Source organism: Mastigoproctus giganteus, chromosome 12, assembly GCF_048544385.1.
Source record: "Mastigoproctus giganteus isolate SK-2022 chromosome 12, ASM4854438v1, whole genome shotgun sequence".
NCBI classification, from domain to species: Eukaryota; Metazoa; Arthropoda; class Arachnida; order Uropygi; family Thelyphonidae; genus Mastigoproctus; species Mastigoproctus giganteus.
The window spans coordinates 95,408,905-95,422,915 of NC_143586.1; the positions used below are offsets into that span (position 1 = coordinate 95,408,905).

The following is a 14,011-nucleotide window of genomic DNA, read 5'->3' on the forward strand; positions in this document are numbered from 1 at the left end:
GGATGCTAATGCAAAGGTTCCCCAGCAGAGGAAGCAACCCTTACTTGGAGCCACCAACCTGGTGGTCCTCAGACTGGCAGTAGATATTAACGGCACCCAGACAAGTGAGGAACTGAAGACAACCATCGTGACTCAACTAAATGACGACCTGAAAACAACAAGAATAAAGAGCATAAGAAAAACAAGGAACGTAGGAGTCCTAATAGAGACCGAAACTAGGCAAGGCATAGATAATATTACGACAAACACCAAAATTGCTATGATGGGACTAATGGCTGAGCCTCTGAAAAGGTGGGGCCCCTCGATCCTAGTCTTCGACATGGATAAAGACATCACAGCTAAACAACTGGAAGATGAGATCAACACAAGGAACCTGCAAATGCCTAACTTAGGAGAAGAACAGGGGAGACCTGTGCAGCCAAAATATTACACAAAGTCAAGGACAGGCTCGAATCACAACTGGATTGTGGAGCTAGCCTCGGCCTCCTGGCAAGTGTTGAAGAGCTGGACAAGACTGTACGTTGACTGGAGCAGTCATAGATTTTGGGAGCACGTGGCCGTACCTAAGTGCTATAAACGCTGCCGATTCGGTCACACCTCCCATACATGCACCCAGGCCACACCAACCTGTGGAAACTGCTCTGTCAAAGGGCTTGAGTATAAAAACTGCTCCAACAAAGAGCAACAACCTATTTGTGTGAACTGCAAGTCACTGAAACTAGAGCACTCACATTCTATTAGAGATCCAAAATGCCCCACCTTCATAAAAACAAAAAGCTTTTACCAGTCTAGAACCGATTATTGCTACACAAGCTAAAAGATATAACACAACAAGGTTACTAATATTCCAACAGAATGCACAGGAGGCCAGGGCGGTACTCGAACAACTCAGAAGAAAGGTTGACAAAGAAAATGTTGATATCTTAATCATACAGGAACCATACATCCACAGAAGACAGGTGAAGGGATACCCCTTCACCTGTCTCGTGTGGGTTTACAAAATAGTACAAACTGAGGAGGAGAACCCGTGGGCTGCAATACTAGTATGAAACCTCAAACTAACTGTCACAAAAATAACCCAACTATACACAGCCTGGGCTGCTTGTGCACATCATTTCACCACTAGGCCCCTTTTACATTGTCTCCTTGTACTGCAGGGCAGGAGAGGAGATCACCCCTGCAATCAGTTACCTGCGGACACTGCTGAATACACTCTCAACCAGAAGATCATCATCAGGGTAGATGTCAACTGTTGCTTCCTGGCCTGGCATAGTCAAACACCAGATAGGAGAGGCACACATAATGGGCACGTAACGACTTGAGGAGTTCCTGATAAATTCTCCTGTGGTAGTATTAAATCAACCATGCCACTTACCGACCTTCTGTAACACTATGTGCGAGGCCACAATAGATGTCTCCATGGCAACCATCAATGTGGACGGACGTGTGGACTGAGCAGTCCAACACACCTGGACGACATCAGACCACAGAGTGCTTACCTACCAAATCAACAGGACAGTTAGCACAACTCCAGTAGTCAAACATGTGATGAACCATTTTGCAGTTAACAAGGAGCTAGGAGTCTGCTGCACCAGGCGGCAGGGCATTGGATGGCAAACGACTTGACCCAAATGAGATCCAGAGGAAGGCCACAAAAATTATCACTAATGCTAGCGAAACAGAAATGAAGAGGAAGATTTCAATTTCTCGGGTTCTGGTGGACCCGAGAAATTGAAACATTAAGAAAGCAGGTCATAAAAGCAAGAAAAGAGTTTCAAAGGACGAGACATATCTGGCCAGAGCTGGAAGTAAGATTGTTAAGGGAAAGATACAATATTGTTAGAAACAGCTATACAAACCTGATACACAAAAGCAAGAGGAAGGCCTGGGAGCACTTGGTCAACACAGCTGGAAATTCCGATCCCTGGGGAGTAGTCTACAAAGTTGTTAATGGCAAACTCCCCTGAGGAGAAATCATAAATGCGACTCGAACCCCGCAGGGCACACTAGCCACCACCACCTGGGAAGAGTCTAGCAATAACATACTCAACCAGATCTATGATGAACCAGCTGTCCCAACCTTACTGGAACAGGTACAGATATGTAGAGAAAATGAAGCATACAAAACACAGCAAATAGAATGGCTCTTTGCCATGGAGGAATTGCATGCCACTGCGGCCCTCATAAGGAATAGAAAATGTCCCGGACCAGATCTTCTAGAGCCAGAAATTATAAAAAAGGTAGTAGACACCACACTGGAACTGCTCCTTAGATTACACAATGTATGCCTAAGAATAGGAACTTACCAAGCTGAATGGAAACTTGCAACCATACCCAAGAATCCTTCAAAGCCTCCAGAACAGCCAAACTCTTATTGGCCAATTATTCTGCTCCCAGTGGCAAGTAAGTTATTCGAAAGACTGATGATAGGTAAAAGAATAATTCACCACTATAAAACAGCTGGATTAACCACGCCAACACAATACGGATTCAAGCAAGGAACTTCGACCATCGATGCCCTGAGTGGCCTTTTGAAATATTTTTTGTCACACCCCACGGCAGCGGGGTGTGACAAAAAATATTTCTTTGCTATCTCAGTCTATTTCACTGGGGTATTCGACACCATTTCGTGGCCAAGCTTCCTAGCTAGACTGAGAAGGACAAACACACATGGAATTTGTACAAAGTTATGGACTCCTACTTAACCAACAGAGAAATCCAGGCAATAGGGACAATAGCACCATATAATAAGATGACCAGATCGCTCTAAAGGGCTGCACCCAGTGTTCAGTTCTAGGCCACTGCTCTGGAATATGATCCTAGACAAATTCCTGCCCCTGGACCTGGGGGAAGTAAACTCCCAGGCCTTCGCAGACGATCTAATACTGTCCATCGCTGCTGAAAGTCGAGCACAAATGGAAGTCCAAGCACTTAAACTCCTTCAAGACTGGGCCGGCCACTATTCACTTCTTAAAAATATCAACTGCAAAAACTAAATCTATACTGTTGAAAGGCAGCCTAAACTTAAGAAGACCACCACAAATTAAAATCCTGTCCTACCACCCTCATCTCAAATACTTGAGAGAAAAAATAAGAAGATATGCCAGATTAATAGCCAGAATAACAAGAAAGTACGGGGACTCAAAATACGCACCCTAATACTGTACTATAAAGCCTTCTTCACCCCGGCCATTACGTACACTTCCCCAGTGTAGTTCCATAGAGCGACAATCGTGGTTATCAAAAAGATCTTGGACACCATACAATGCTCAATTATCCTGGTCATCACCCATGCCTGCCATACTGTTAGTACACATGCCCTCCAAGTCCTGGTGGGAGTCCTGCCCCTTGACCTAGAAGTTATACGCTGCAGAATGACGTACCGCCTGACCAAAGGATTACCCTACACTCTGGGGGAATACACCATCAACCTAGAAGGGAATAGAAGAGAACAAAGGACCAGACTTGAGAATCATGTGCAGCAGGCATGGCAGGAAAGGTGGTCTGCTTCAACAAAAGGGGAAATTAACAGGAAGTTCCTGCCTACAGTCAGATGCGTGTATCCTAGAACCCCCTCATGGTTCCACCCAGGTCTATTTACAATATTTTTCCTGATGGGCCATGGTGCCTTCAACACCAAGTTAACTTATTTTTGAATAACGGAAGACCCCCTCTGCACATGTGGAGAGACAGAAACATGGTCCCACATTATGTACAGCTGCGACCATTATGAGGACCTCCACTGTCGACTTATGACAGAACTCACATATCTACCAGCAGGACTGGAGCATCACCTTCTAGACTCGAGGGAGGAGTTCCTGGCCTTCAGGAAGTTTGCACAAGAGGTGTTTTCTAGGCGGACATGTATTGCTATTCATCACAACTGTTTGTTGTTTGTTATTTGGTTTTTAGGAGCATTAGCAACTAAGGCCATATTGTTCCGGGGATATACGGTGGTCATTCCCTGACCTTTCTGCATCCTCCGTATTTGGTGGTGACGGGCTCGAACACCAGTCTAATCAAGAAGCATGTGCTACGCACTGCTGCTCCTTCCCACCTGGCTACGGAGGCGCCTTTTCATCACAACTAAAGCAAGTAACCGAATGAAACAACTCAACCTAATTAAACAGAAACATTCAAATGGAAAGATTGAGCTAACCACACTAAGGACCTTTTGCAACAGAACACAGGACCGTACACAGAACTGACACAGTCCATTGCTCACCTGTCTCAAGATCCCTCTGCAGAGGAAGACACCAGTGATCACCAAGTCAGACTTGACTCTACACATCTCCTGAACCTGACACAAGCAGCTATGACCTCTGAGACAAACTCACCGGACATGACTATTGCTGCAGCCTGCTACCAAGGCCATTGGCCTCCACATACCAGTGCACTCTTGCACGGTACTTTCTTCCTACTTCCTGGGTGGGGGGGAGAAGTCTATTGTCTCCTACCCTCCTTGCCACCCCATTTTCTTCCATCTGGTGGAACATGGGCATGCCCCACTGACCATCCGGGGTCGCCTTCTCTACTGACCCCACCTCTGTCTTATCCCCCCCCCCAGTCTTCAGTCTCTCCACCCTCTCTCTAACTTTGCAACTGCATCTAATGAAATCAAAATTATTCCAAACCCACATTCAAAAACTTAAGTCAACCATGCAACAACTCTATTACCATTCGGCCTATCCCCTTTCTGCATAAATTACAGTAACTTTTTTTTTTTTTTTTTTTTTAGGTCTTAGCCACTGAAATCTCAGGAAATTAGGTGGCAGGACCTGCCAGAGTAAATATAACTATACTGGGTGTACCTGGTCTGCCTCCACAGGGCCAAGTGTGGGCAACGGTGGATTCCATTAGGGGTCCAAAAGATAAAAGGCCAGATGAACAACGGTACAAAACATCACATCACAATATCTATACACTTTTAAATCTCTGGCCTTTACAGTGTACTGTATCACACGACAATGTATACTACACAGAGAGGGGAGAAACCCTGGTGCAGTTTGACCCGAAAACACTTTACACAATACAAAACATATCATGTATGCAAGTAACATTTGTATAGTGACAACTATACATGAAATAATTCAATCAAGTAATTTCTAACATAGCACATAATCTGTTTCATATGGAATTTTCTTATAGAAGTCATATACCTTTAATTAGCCAGATATTTGGTTAGCTCTAAGGTTATCTTAATTCTCATTAATTGTTCTGACCCCCAATAAAAATTTGTTATTTTTCAGAAGTTACATAATTTCCCTACCTTGGGAGCGGCAAAATATTCCCATCAATGTAATGTTACACAATTTCCCTAGAATCTCATGGGGTTTGTAAGCAACATTTGCCTATAGGTTGGGCCTCTATCAACCCTTTCTTTAATGGTTAATTTTCCTTTTTGTATATTTCCAATGCTTAATTCCCCCTCCCACCTTATATTAACATCACCTTAACTAATATACACAATCTATCATATACAGTTTCTGTTCCTCTTCTTTGGGTGCATATACAAATTATATGTATAAATATGGAATCAATTTCGTAGTTGCAGAGTTCTCATTAATCGGTCCACCCACACCTTACAATTTCCATCATGATAGTCTGCCTCATTGCCGTGCCACTGTTACAATATTAACAGTTCGTTTTGTCCTTAATGTAACTATTTAGAGTCATTCCACTTACTTCAGATGGAGCTCTGGAAAACGCTAAGTTTTCATTTATATTTAGTTGTTTTATTGACTTAATTGTTACATTAAATTATTTTCTATAAGTAGCTTTATAGTTCTAGCCAAGCTCTGTGGTTTATTTTTAATTTAGATAGCGATTTTGAAAGTTAATACTCAGTAGCCATGGATTTTACTTTCGTAACTTGCCGCCATTGTTATACAATACGGAATACCATAAGGTTTAACGTAAAACTAGATAGCAAAATACATAGCAGTATATTAGAAATCTGTTAGATTAGTATATTATTATCAATAAAATATATTAATCTTATTAAATTTCATTGTTAATTAAATTATACTTAAATGGAATCATGACCACGACTAGGGCAGCAAAGCAGCGTTCACAGAATAGCCAGATTGCTGTGGCTCAGGGGAGAAACAAAGGGAGTGATTCTCCCATGCATCACAGTCTAAAACAATGCACGAAATATGAAATGCTTGTAGACCTGTCTAGAACAGGACATGATCTAGCCAAGGAGGATGCCTTTGTGTGCACTAGGTGCAGAGACTGTGAAGAAATTAGGTGCCAACTCAGCGTTCTGATGGGTGCTGACAGGATACTTCCGCTTGCTCAGACTAAGAACCTTCAAGGGCACATGTTCAAACTCTCTTTCCTGTGCCCCCTCAGGGGCATAAGAAAGACAGTTTTAGAACAGAGTTTGAGGTGAGGTGTGGTGTAAATGTCCTCGAAGAAATTAATATGAGGGGATACTTGCACCTACAGTGAAAACTGAAATTTAACATTGACAAATGCAAAGTGTTGTATATGGGTAGCAGTAACCCAAGAGAAACATACCAACTCTGTGGTACTATACTCAGGGAGGTGGAGAATGAAAAAGACCTGGGAGTAATTGTGCAGTCAGATATGAAGTTCTCTGAGCAGTGCAGACAGGCTGCCAGAACAGGTTATGGAGTCTTGTCAATGATATATAGGAATTTTGCTAGCAGAGATAAGAAGGTGCTTATCCCCTTGTATAATGAAATGGGCAGGCCACACCTTGAGTACTGCATACAGGTCTGAGGACTCATTTTAGAAAGGATGTAGAGTTGTTAGAATGAGTACAGAGAAGGTCAACAAGATTGGTGTGAGGAACAAAGAGGTTCTCTTACAAGAGAGGCTTAAGTTCTGCTAGTTGCAACATCTGGAGACTAAGCACCTTTGAGGTGAACTGACTGAGGTGTATAAGGCCTTGAATGGTTTAAGCAGGCTCAATGCTGACAGGATACTTCCGCTTGCTCAGACTAAGAACCTTCAAGGGCACATGTTCAAACTCTCTTTCCTGTGCCCCCTCAGGGGCATAAGAAAGACAGTTTTAGAACAGATATGCGAAAGTTTGTCTTTAGCCAATGGGTAGTTGTTTGCTGGAACAGACTCCATCTGTTGTTGTGGAAGTTGATAGCTTAAATAAATTTAAGGCTAAACTAGACAAACATTTGGAGTAACCAGATGGGTTAAATGGGAAGGTAGGGTTTTTTTGGCTGATTCTGTATAAGCTTGCTTTCTTGCATCACATGCCTCAACTGATGCTACAGATTAGAAAGGACTCACTTTACATTGACACACATTGTGACTAAAAAGTATGCAGACAAATTTTTTCTCTGAAGCGGGACCAACACTTTTCACACTTTTATCACGGGAACAGTAGGATTGATTCCCTGATAAGTATGAAATATGATTTATTATAATATTTTGTGTGTGTGTGTGTGTGTGTGTGTGTGTGTGTGTGTGTGTGTGTGTGTGTGTGTGTGTGTGTGTGTGTGTGTGTGTGTGTGTGTCAACTTTGCTGTTTGACATGCACTAATGGAAATCCATTTCTACACTTGTATTGATATTGACACTGGGGTCACGCTGTCAATATGCAATAACAAGGTAGGCATGGCCTCAATTTCCTTGAGATTTTCTCCACGGCACATCTTTTAATAATGATTAGCAGTATTAGTTTTAGGTCATTTGTAGTAATTCAAACATTTTGTAAAGTTATTGAAATTTACAGAAGACCTTGGAATAAATTACATATAATAAATTATTATAACTTTTAACCAAGGCTCTGAACTTTTGGGTTCATTTTTAATTACTCTTTCTATTCTGCTCAAGGTGGTCCTTATTATGTCTTTAATCATAGATTAACATAATTTTTACTGTTGCAGAAGTCAACAGTAAAAATTATGTTACTGTTGCAGAAGTCAAGCTCACTGGTCAATAGTGCCCATCACCTCATTAGCTCACTCATATAGATTGGGGAGAATTTAGTGGTTCTCCAGTTCAAGGAGCTCATCCCAGAATCTAATGATAACCTCATTAAAGTTCTATTCTTAATAGATTGATGCAGTGAAACGTCACCTTTTTTTTAGTATAAATATATGTATATCATCTACCTAGCTACCTACCTCTGAGACTTTACAATTGTCCTGCAAGTCTCAGTAGGCTTTCCAGTAAATACTTCTGAAAGATAATTAAGTTTGGTAAAAAATCAAAAATTCATCCGAGCACTAACACCTTGAAAGTTAAAATTATAAATATATGATGATCATTCCAATGAAATGATTCCAGAACTGACTTCCCCCTCCCCATAATTAGATAAGCAGTATTTTTCAATGCACATTGATTTCTGACAATTGTTACATGACCTAGCTTTCATATGACAAAAACAACATTTTAATTGTCTATCAAGTTTTTCTGGAAAGTGATGGCCTTCACTAATTTTCATGGAACTTCCAGCTTTTTGCTTCTTGTTGATGCTGCATCTTTCAAATAATTTCATATGATGTTCAAACGAAAATCTAATTGATTCATTTTTATCTCTGCTGTCATTTGGTGCAACTTCCATGCATTTCTAAAATGTATGTAAACAGGATCCACCACCATTTCTTGCCTCTTATGGTTATCCTGTACAAAGATATACATTGGTCATGGGTATCAACACCACCTATTCCACTATTGTATGATGCAAGTGATGCAGGTTGTTCTACATTGACATTAGCTTTTGCAGTTTTTGACCAACATTTTACATATTGTAATGGTTCAATAAAATCATAATTGGTAAAAATATAACAATGTATGTTCCTCTTTTCATTTTTTTAATTTCTTTAGATGTGATAATAGTGTTGAACTCGATTGTCCCTCACAGTTCCTGTAACTCTTATTTTCTTCTTTTTCAGAAATATCATCAGTGAGTATGTTGTAAAATAACTGTCGAAGAAAGCTGCTTGGTTTTATGGATCTGGCACATGTTCCAATAAATCAATAACCACTCTTGAACCTACAGGTATACTCTTCACATTTTGGCTTCTTTAGTTGGTTTTGCGCAGTAGATGTCAAAAGTGTAGCAATACCCAGAAGAACTACTTCCAAATTTTGTAACCAAACCTGACTGGTTTCCCCTTGATATATTGTTTGGCTGCATTATGTCCAAAATACTTCACCATTAACAGATCCTCATGAAAAAAAAAACCCACTGGCGAAATTGTTTTATGAGCATATTCATTATTGGCCTAACTTTGTACATTTGATTTTGACAATTTAAATTTAAACATTATTGGCCAGATGTACAAATATCTTTATTTCTAGATATCGATCTCTTGACATGGCATTATAAATGCATGGGACACCCAAGTCCTTATCCAGAGACCAATAGATTCTTTCTTGAGGAAGGTTGTGATATCCTGTCAAAAGCAATATTGCAATAAAACTTCTCATTTCTTTGTTGGAAATAGTAAATTCATTACTGTTTTTTTTTTTTTTTTGTCAAGCTTATATTTTCATTTGTTCACATATATAGTCTACGATTTCATCACTAAAACGTTTTTCAAATATTTTGGGTGGGGCCAAATCTTTTAAGTCATTTTTCACAACATCTAACTCTCTTGTAAGACAAAGTTCATTTGTTCCGAAAGGTGCATATTCTGGATGTCTCTTCAGCCATTTTGTTTTTTCGAAATCAAGATATATTGTTGAATCACTACCACTTATATCTTCTGAAACATCATCTTCTTCCAAGGGTAAAACATCTTCTTCATTGGTATTTTCAAATGACATTTCGAAAGAACCACGAATTTCTTTTGGAAATGAATTAAGGTCTCGTAACGCATCTTCATCGAACACCTCACAATCTCCAAGTTTGGAGGTAATATGCATATTTCAAAAACCTCATTAGTATTAGATTCTTGACTTGCAATGTCTTCAATAGCTTCCTCAAGTCTGCTGTATTTCTTCTTGCCATAAAAAATCTTCGGTTCCATTATCTCCCGGTTTATGATTCACTATAAACAAAAATAAAACTTGTATACGGTAACGTCTAACGTCCCCGCTTGAGGACGGTAAGGTATAAACAAAAAAAAAACTAGAAAAAATGTAATAAATGAAATTTTGTTCTTACTTACAGCATATATTGTGTCTCTAAATGTGATTATAAAACAAAGAATTAAAAAATACCGTATTAAAAAAAATTTGGGCTAAAGTAAAGAAAGCCAACATGAGAACGGTCGGATAACTTACACAGAAAATTAGTTTCCCAATGCTGGACTCTAGCGCTGCTCGCTCGGTAAACAGGCGGTAGGTGTTATTGGTCTGGAGTCGAAATCCAGAAGGATATATTGATTGACAGGTAGGCGTGGCAAACAATGAAATGATTGGTGGTGGGCGCGACAGATGACAAGCTACTGTGTAGTCATTCGTTGGCATTATAATGTGTATTTATGAGTAAAGAACAGTGTATAATAATTTTGTGATGAATGGTAACCAGGTAATAGTAGCAATGAATCTTTTAAAGGTGGAAGAAATTTGTAAGGAAAATAAAACATTGATTGATTTTTTGATGAAAACTAAATTAATAAAAGTTTCGTTCTGTTCATTTTTATGTTCTTCATAATGTTTTTTTTCTCATTATTAAAAGCAAATTTTTGGAGTTCATGAGTGTTTTTACTATATTGTTGATTTAGGTTTGGTTACGAAAAAAGGAAAAGGTTTCTTTATTTTTCGTAATCTGACCTTAAATGGTAGGTTAGGAAATAACAGGAAAAAAAAAAGAAAGAAAGATTCTTTATATATAGTGAATAGCTATTGAGGTGTTGATTGACGTTATGATACTTGTGTATCCGCACAAATATCTTGAAAAATAAAAGTATAGTAATAAAAAATTTATATTTTGTTTATAAACAGTTTATGCACTAACCACCCATGATTCTAAAGAAAAAAGGTTAGGTTATCCCCTCCATTTCTGGAGGGGTTCAGCTCCCATGCAATTCAAATGGAGGTAACCTGACCTTTTTTCACCATTAGGGCATATTATTGAACAAGAAAATAAAAACAGTCAATTTTTTTTTTTTTTTAATGAATGTATCTCTAAATATCACTGATTCTAAAGAAAAAAGGTTAGGTTATCCCTTCCACTTCAGGAGGGGTTCAAGCTCCCATGAGATTCAAGTGGAGGTAACCTGACCTTTTTTAACAATTATGGAAAGCGTTCATTGGGGCAAGTTACCATTAGTGCTTCTGAGTGATTGTAAACCGATGTTATCGTGTGTTGTGTTGTGTTCGGGTACTAATCAGCACATCAGTATATCGTTCTCCAGACTGATAACACTTATCGTCTGTTTACTGAGTGAGCAGGGATAGAGTGCCATATTGGGAAACTAATTTTCCGCATAAGCTATCCGACGTTTCTCGTCGTTCTCGTGTTGGCTTTCTTTACCTTCGCCAAAATTTGATGATAACTTCCGTGAGTCGCTAAAAAAATAAATCAGCTCTTGCAATGGTTACAAGATTGGTACTGATGACATCTGGCACTGACGGCAGTATATATGAATAATATGAATCATAATAGAATAATATGAATCATTTCCTGATAATTATAGATAAACAATATAGAGAAATATGTCATGGGATTGTGACAGTTTCAAAATAATAACATTTTGAATTAGCGTTCCCATATGAGTAAGCCAGGCGCTAATGGGTTAATGACAGGGGAATATTTGCTCTTATAAAACTATGCTGGCAGTGGCAGATTACTTTGCAGTCATAATAACTACTATTCAGAATCATTACTTTTGGGGAAGACCCTTGCAAACTCTCTCTCTTTCCCCCCCCCCCACACACACAACAGAATCAAAGTTCCTGTGAAGCAAAAACAAATTCAAATATAAACGATCAACGCAATATAACATAGCCATTTTCCATCCAATTTGTATACTGGGTTCTAAAACAAAACAAAATTCATTAGAGAAAAAGGATATTTTTCACTGGGCAAAAATTTATTCCTGGAGGTAGCCAGATAACAATTGCCAAAGCAGCTGTTGTCTGGTTAGCAGAAATCAAAAACTCCAAACCCAATTTTAATTGCAGGAGCTGAAAGCAGTACTTGGGTTGAATGTTTTTTGATTTTTGCCAAGGAATCAAAAAACAGACGAGGCATTAATGCTTCATGTCTGTTGCACTGCTCTAGGACCAGTATATTTGCATTACAAAAGCTTCGACAGAAACCTAAAATTCCACCCGAGACTGTATAACTCAAAAGGACAAGGGCTCAATAAGCTTCTAGCTTCACTACTAGTATCCATTCAAACTCAAACCTTTCTAAACTGGTGACAGCCATTTTTGCAGAAAATTACTATTTAGAAATTTGGTAGCTTAAATACATAGAAAAATATTACAAAACACCACACTCTCTAAGTGTTTATAATCAAATGAAAACCTTTTTTACTTTATATTTCCCATTCAATAACTTTTGTTTCTTTTGGTAGGAAAGGTGGAGAAATGTTTCAGGTGAGTTACTATGCATGTCATATACATTAATTATAATTTACGCATTTCATAAAAATGTATGGTCAAGCCGAGCAGTCTAAACTTTTGGTAGATATCCCATTGTAATATGTATATTGTTGAGAAGTAATGTGTGTGTGTGTGGGTGGGTGGGGGCAATAAGTATAATTTATCCTATTACAAGTAAAATTTATTTATTATTTATGTTTTTTTTAAACAGTAGTACTGTACTAGAATTAAAAATGAGCACTGACAACAGAGTTTAAAAAGGGGGCTGGAAACATTTTCCATTATATTAACTACTTTACTTTACAAAATAAGATGACTGTAGAAAATTATATTATATAATAAATATATATATTTTTTTAATATACAAAAACATATTAGGTAGATGCATAAAAATTTTATTAAATTAAAAACCTAAATCGAGCAAACAATTAATGAGATTTTTGGAATTTGTATTCTCCAGAAAATTATATTAGGGTATTTTCATTTCTGCATTCAACCAAAATATGCTTAGTCATTGACCAGTTGATCTACAATTTGCCTTTCCCTGGTTTAACAGATTTTAAAACTCTTACCCGTGTGTTATTTCTTTCTGCCTTCAGTTCCTGAATTTCTTCTTCTCTCTCCAATAATTGTTCCCTTGCTTGGTTCAGTTCCTTAGTTAATGTGGCAAATTCCTGCAAAAGAGGAGAGGGCAATGAAAAAAAAATATTTCATATGATGGAGTTCTTACTCTACTATTCATAAAAACTGGTTAAAATTCATTGATATAAGAAATAAATAAAAGAAAATTTAAAACAGTGAAAAACAAATACAGTGCACGCCACTTATTGTGTTGTTGCTGTCGTTTAAGAGATATTGGTGTGAGAGCAGATTACGCTATAATGTGCCTAGCCTAGGTTAAGAGAGTTCTGTATTCAACACTTTTCACTTTTCTTAATGTGGTTTAGAAGAAAGCCAACATTGTGCTTTATAATCATGTAGCTTATCCATAAATGGAATACTATTAATTTTATATGATTTGGAAGTATCCAATTAACTTAAGGAAAAAGAAACTGTCATTAATATTTGGCCAGTCATCTAAAACGTTTTAAGCATTAGGTTGTTCTGGGGATTCATTACTGTTTGAAACGCTCATAGACGTTCTCTATTAAATCTTGGACAGTTCACCATGAAATGACGTAAGTTAGCAGAACTAGACCATTTTGGCAATGAGGAGGGTCTTTAGATCTGAGTAGATAAGAATGAGTTGTATGTCTATGTCCGATTCACAATTATGCAGGATTCACTTCTTCACATCTGTTGGACCGGAAGCTAGTAAGCCATGGTTGAACGGTTTAATTACCCAAAGTTTGTTGTTAGTCTGATCTTGTCAGTGTTGTTGCCATTGTTTTGTACTACTTTGGTGGATTATGGACTGTATATTGTATTGAGCAAAACACATAATCAGAGGTGGCGGCTTCTCTTGCTGCTTTCTCTGCTCTTCTGTTTCCAATTCCTGTGTGGCCTGGTATTCAGC

The 14,011-nt window shown here is 38.4% G+C and overlaps 1 protein-coding gene across 1 annotated transcript in view; it reads right to left on the reverse strand.

The window, feature by feature from the left end:
- The window catches only part of LOC150077286 (liprin-alpha-1-like), a 1,048,988-nt gene that overhangs the window by 691,878 nt on the left and 343,099 nt on the right, over positions 1 to 14,011 (reverse strand). The window contains exon 2 of the mRNA XM_090386159.1: positions 13,068 to 13,169. Within this exon, the coding sequence (XP_090242285.1) occupies positions 13,068 to 13,169 (102 nt within the window). The remainder of the gene's footprint in view (positions 1 to 13,067; positions 13,170 to 14,011) is intronic.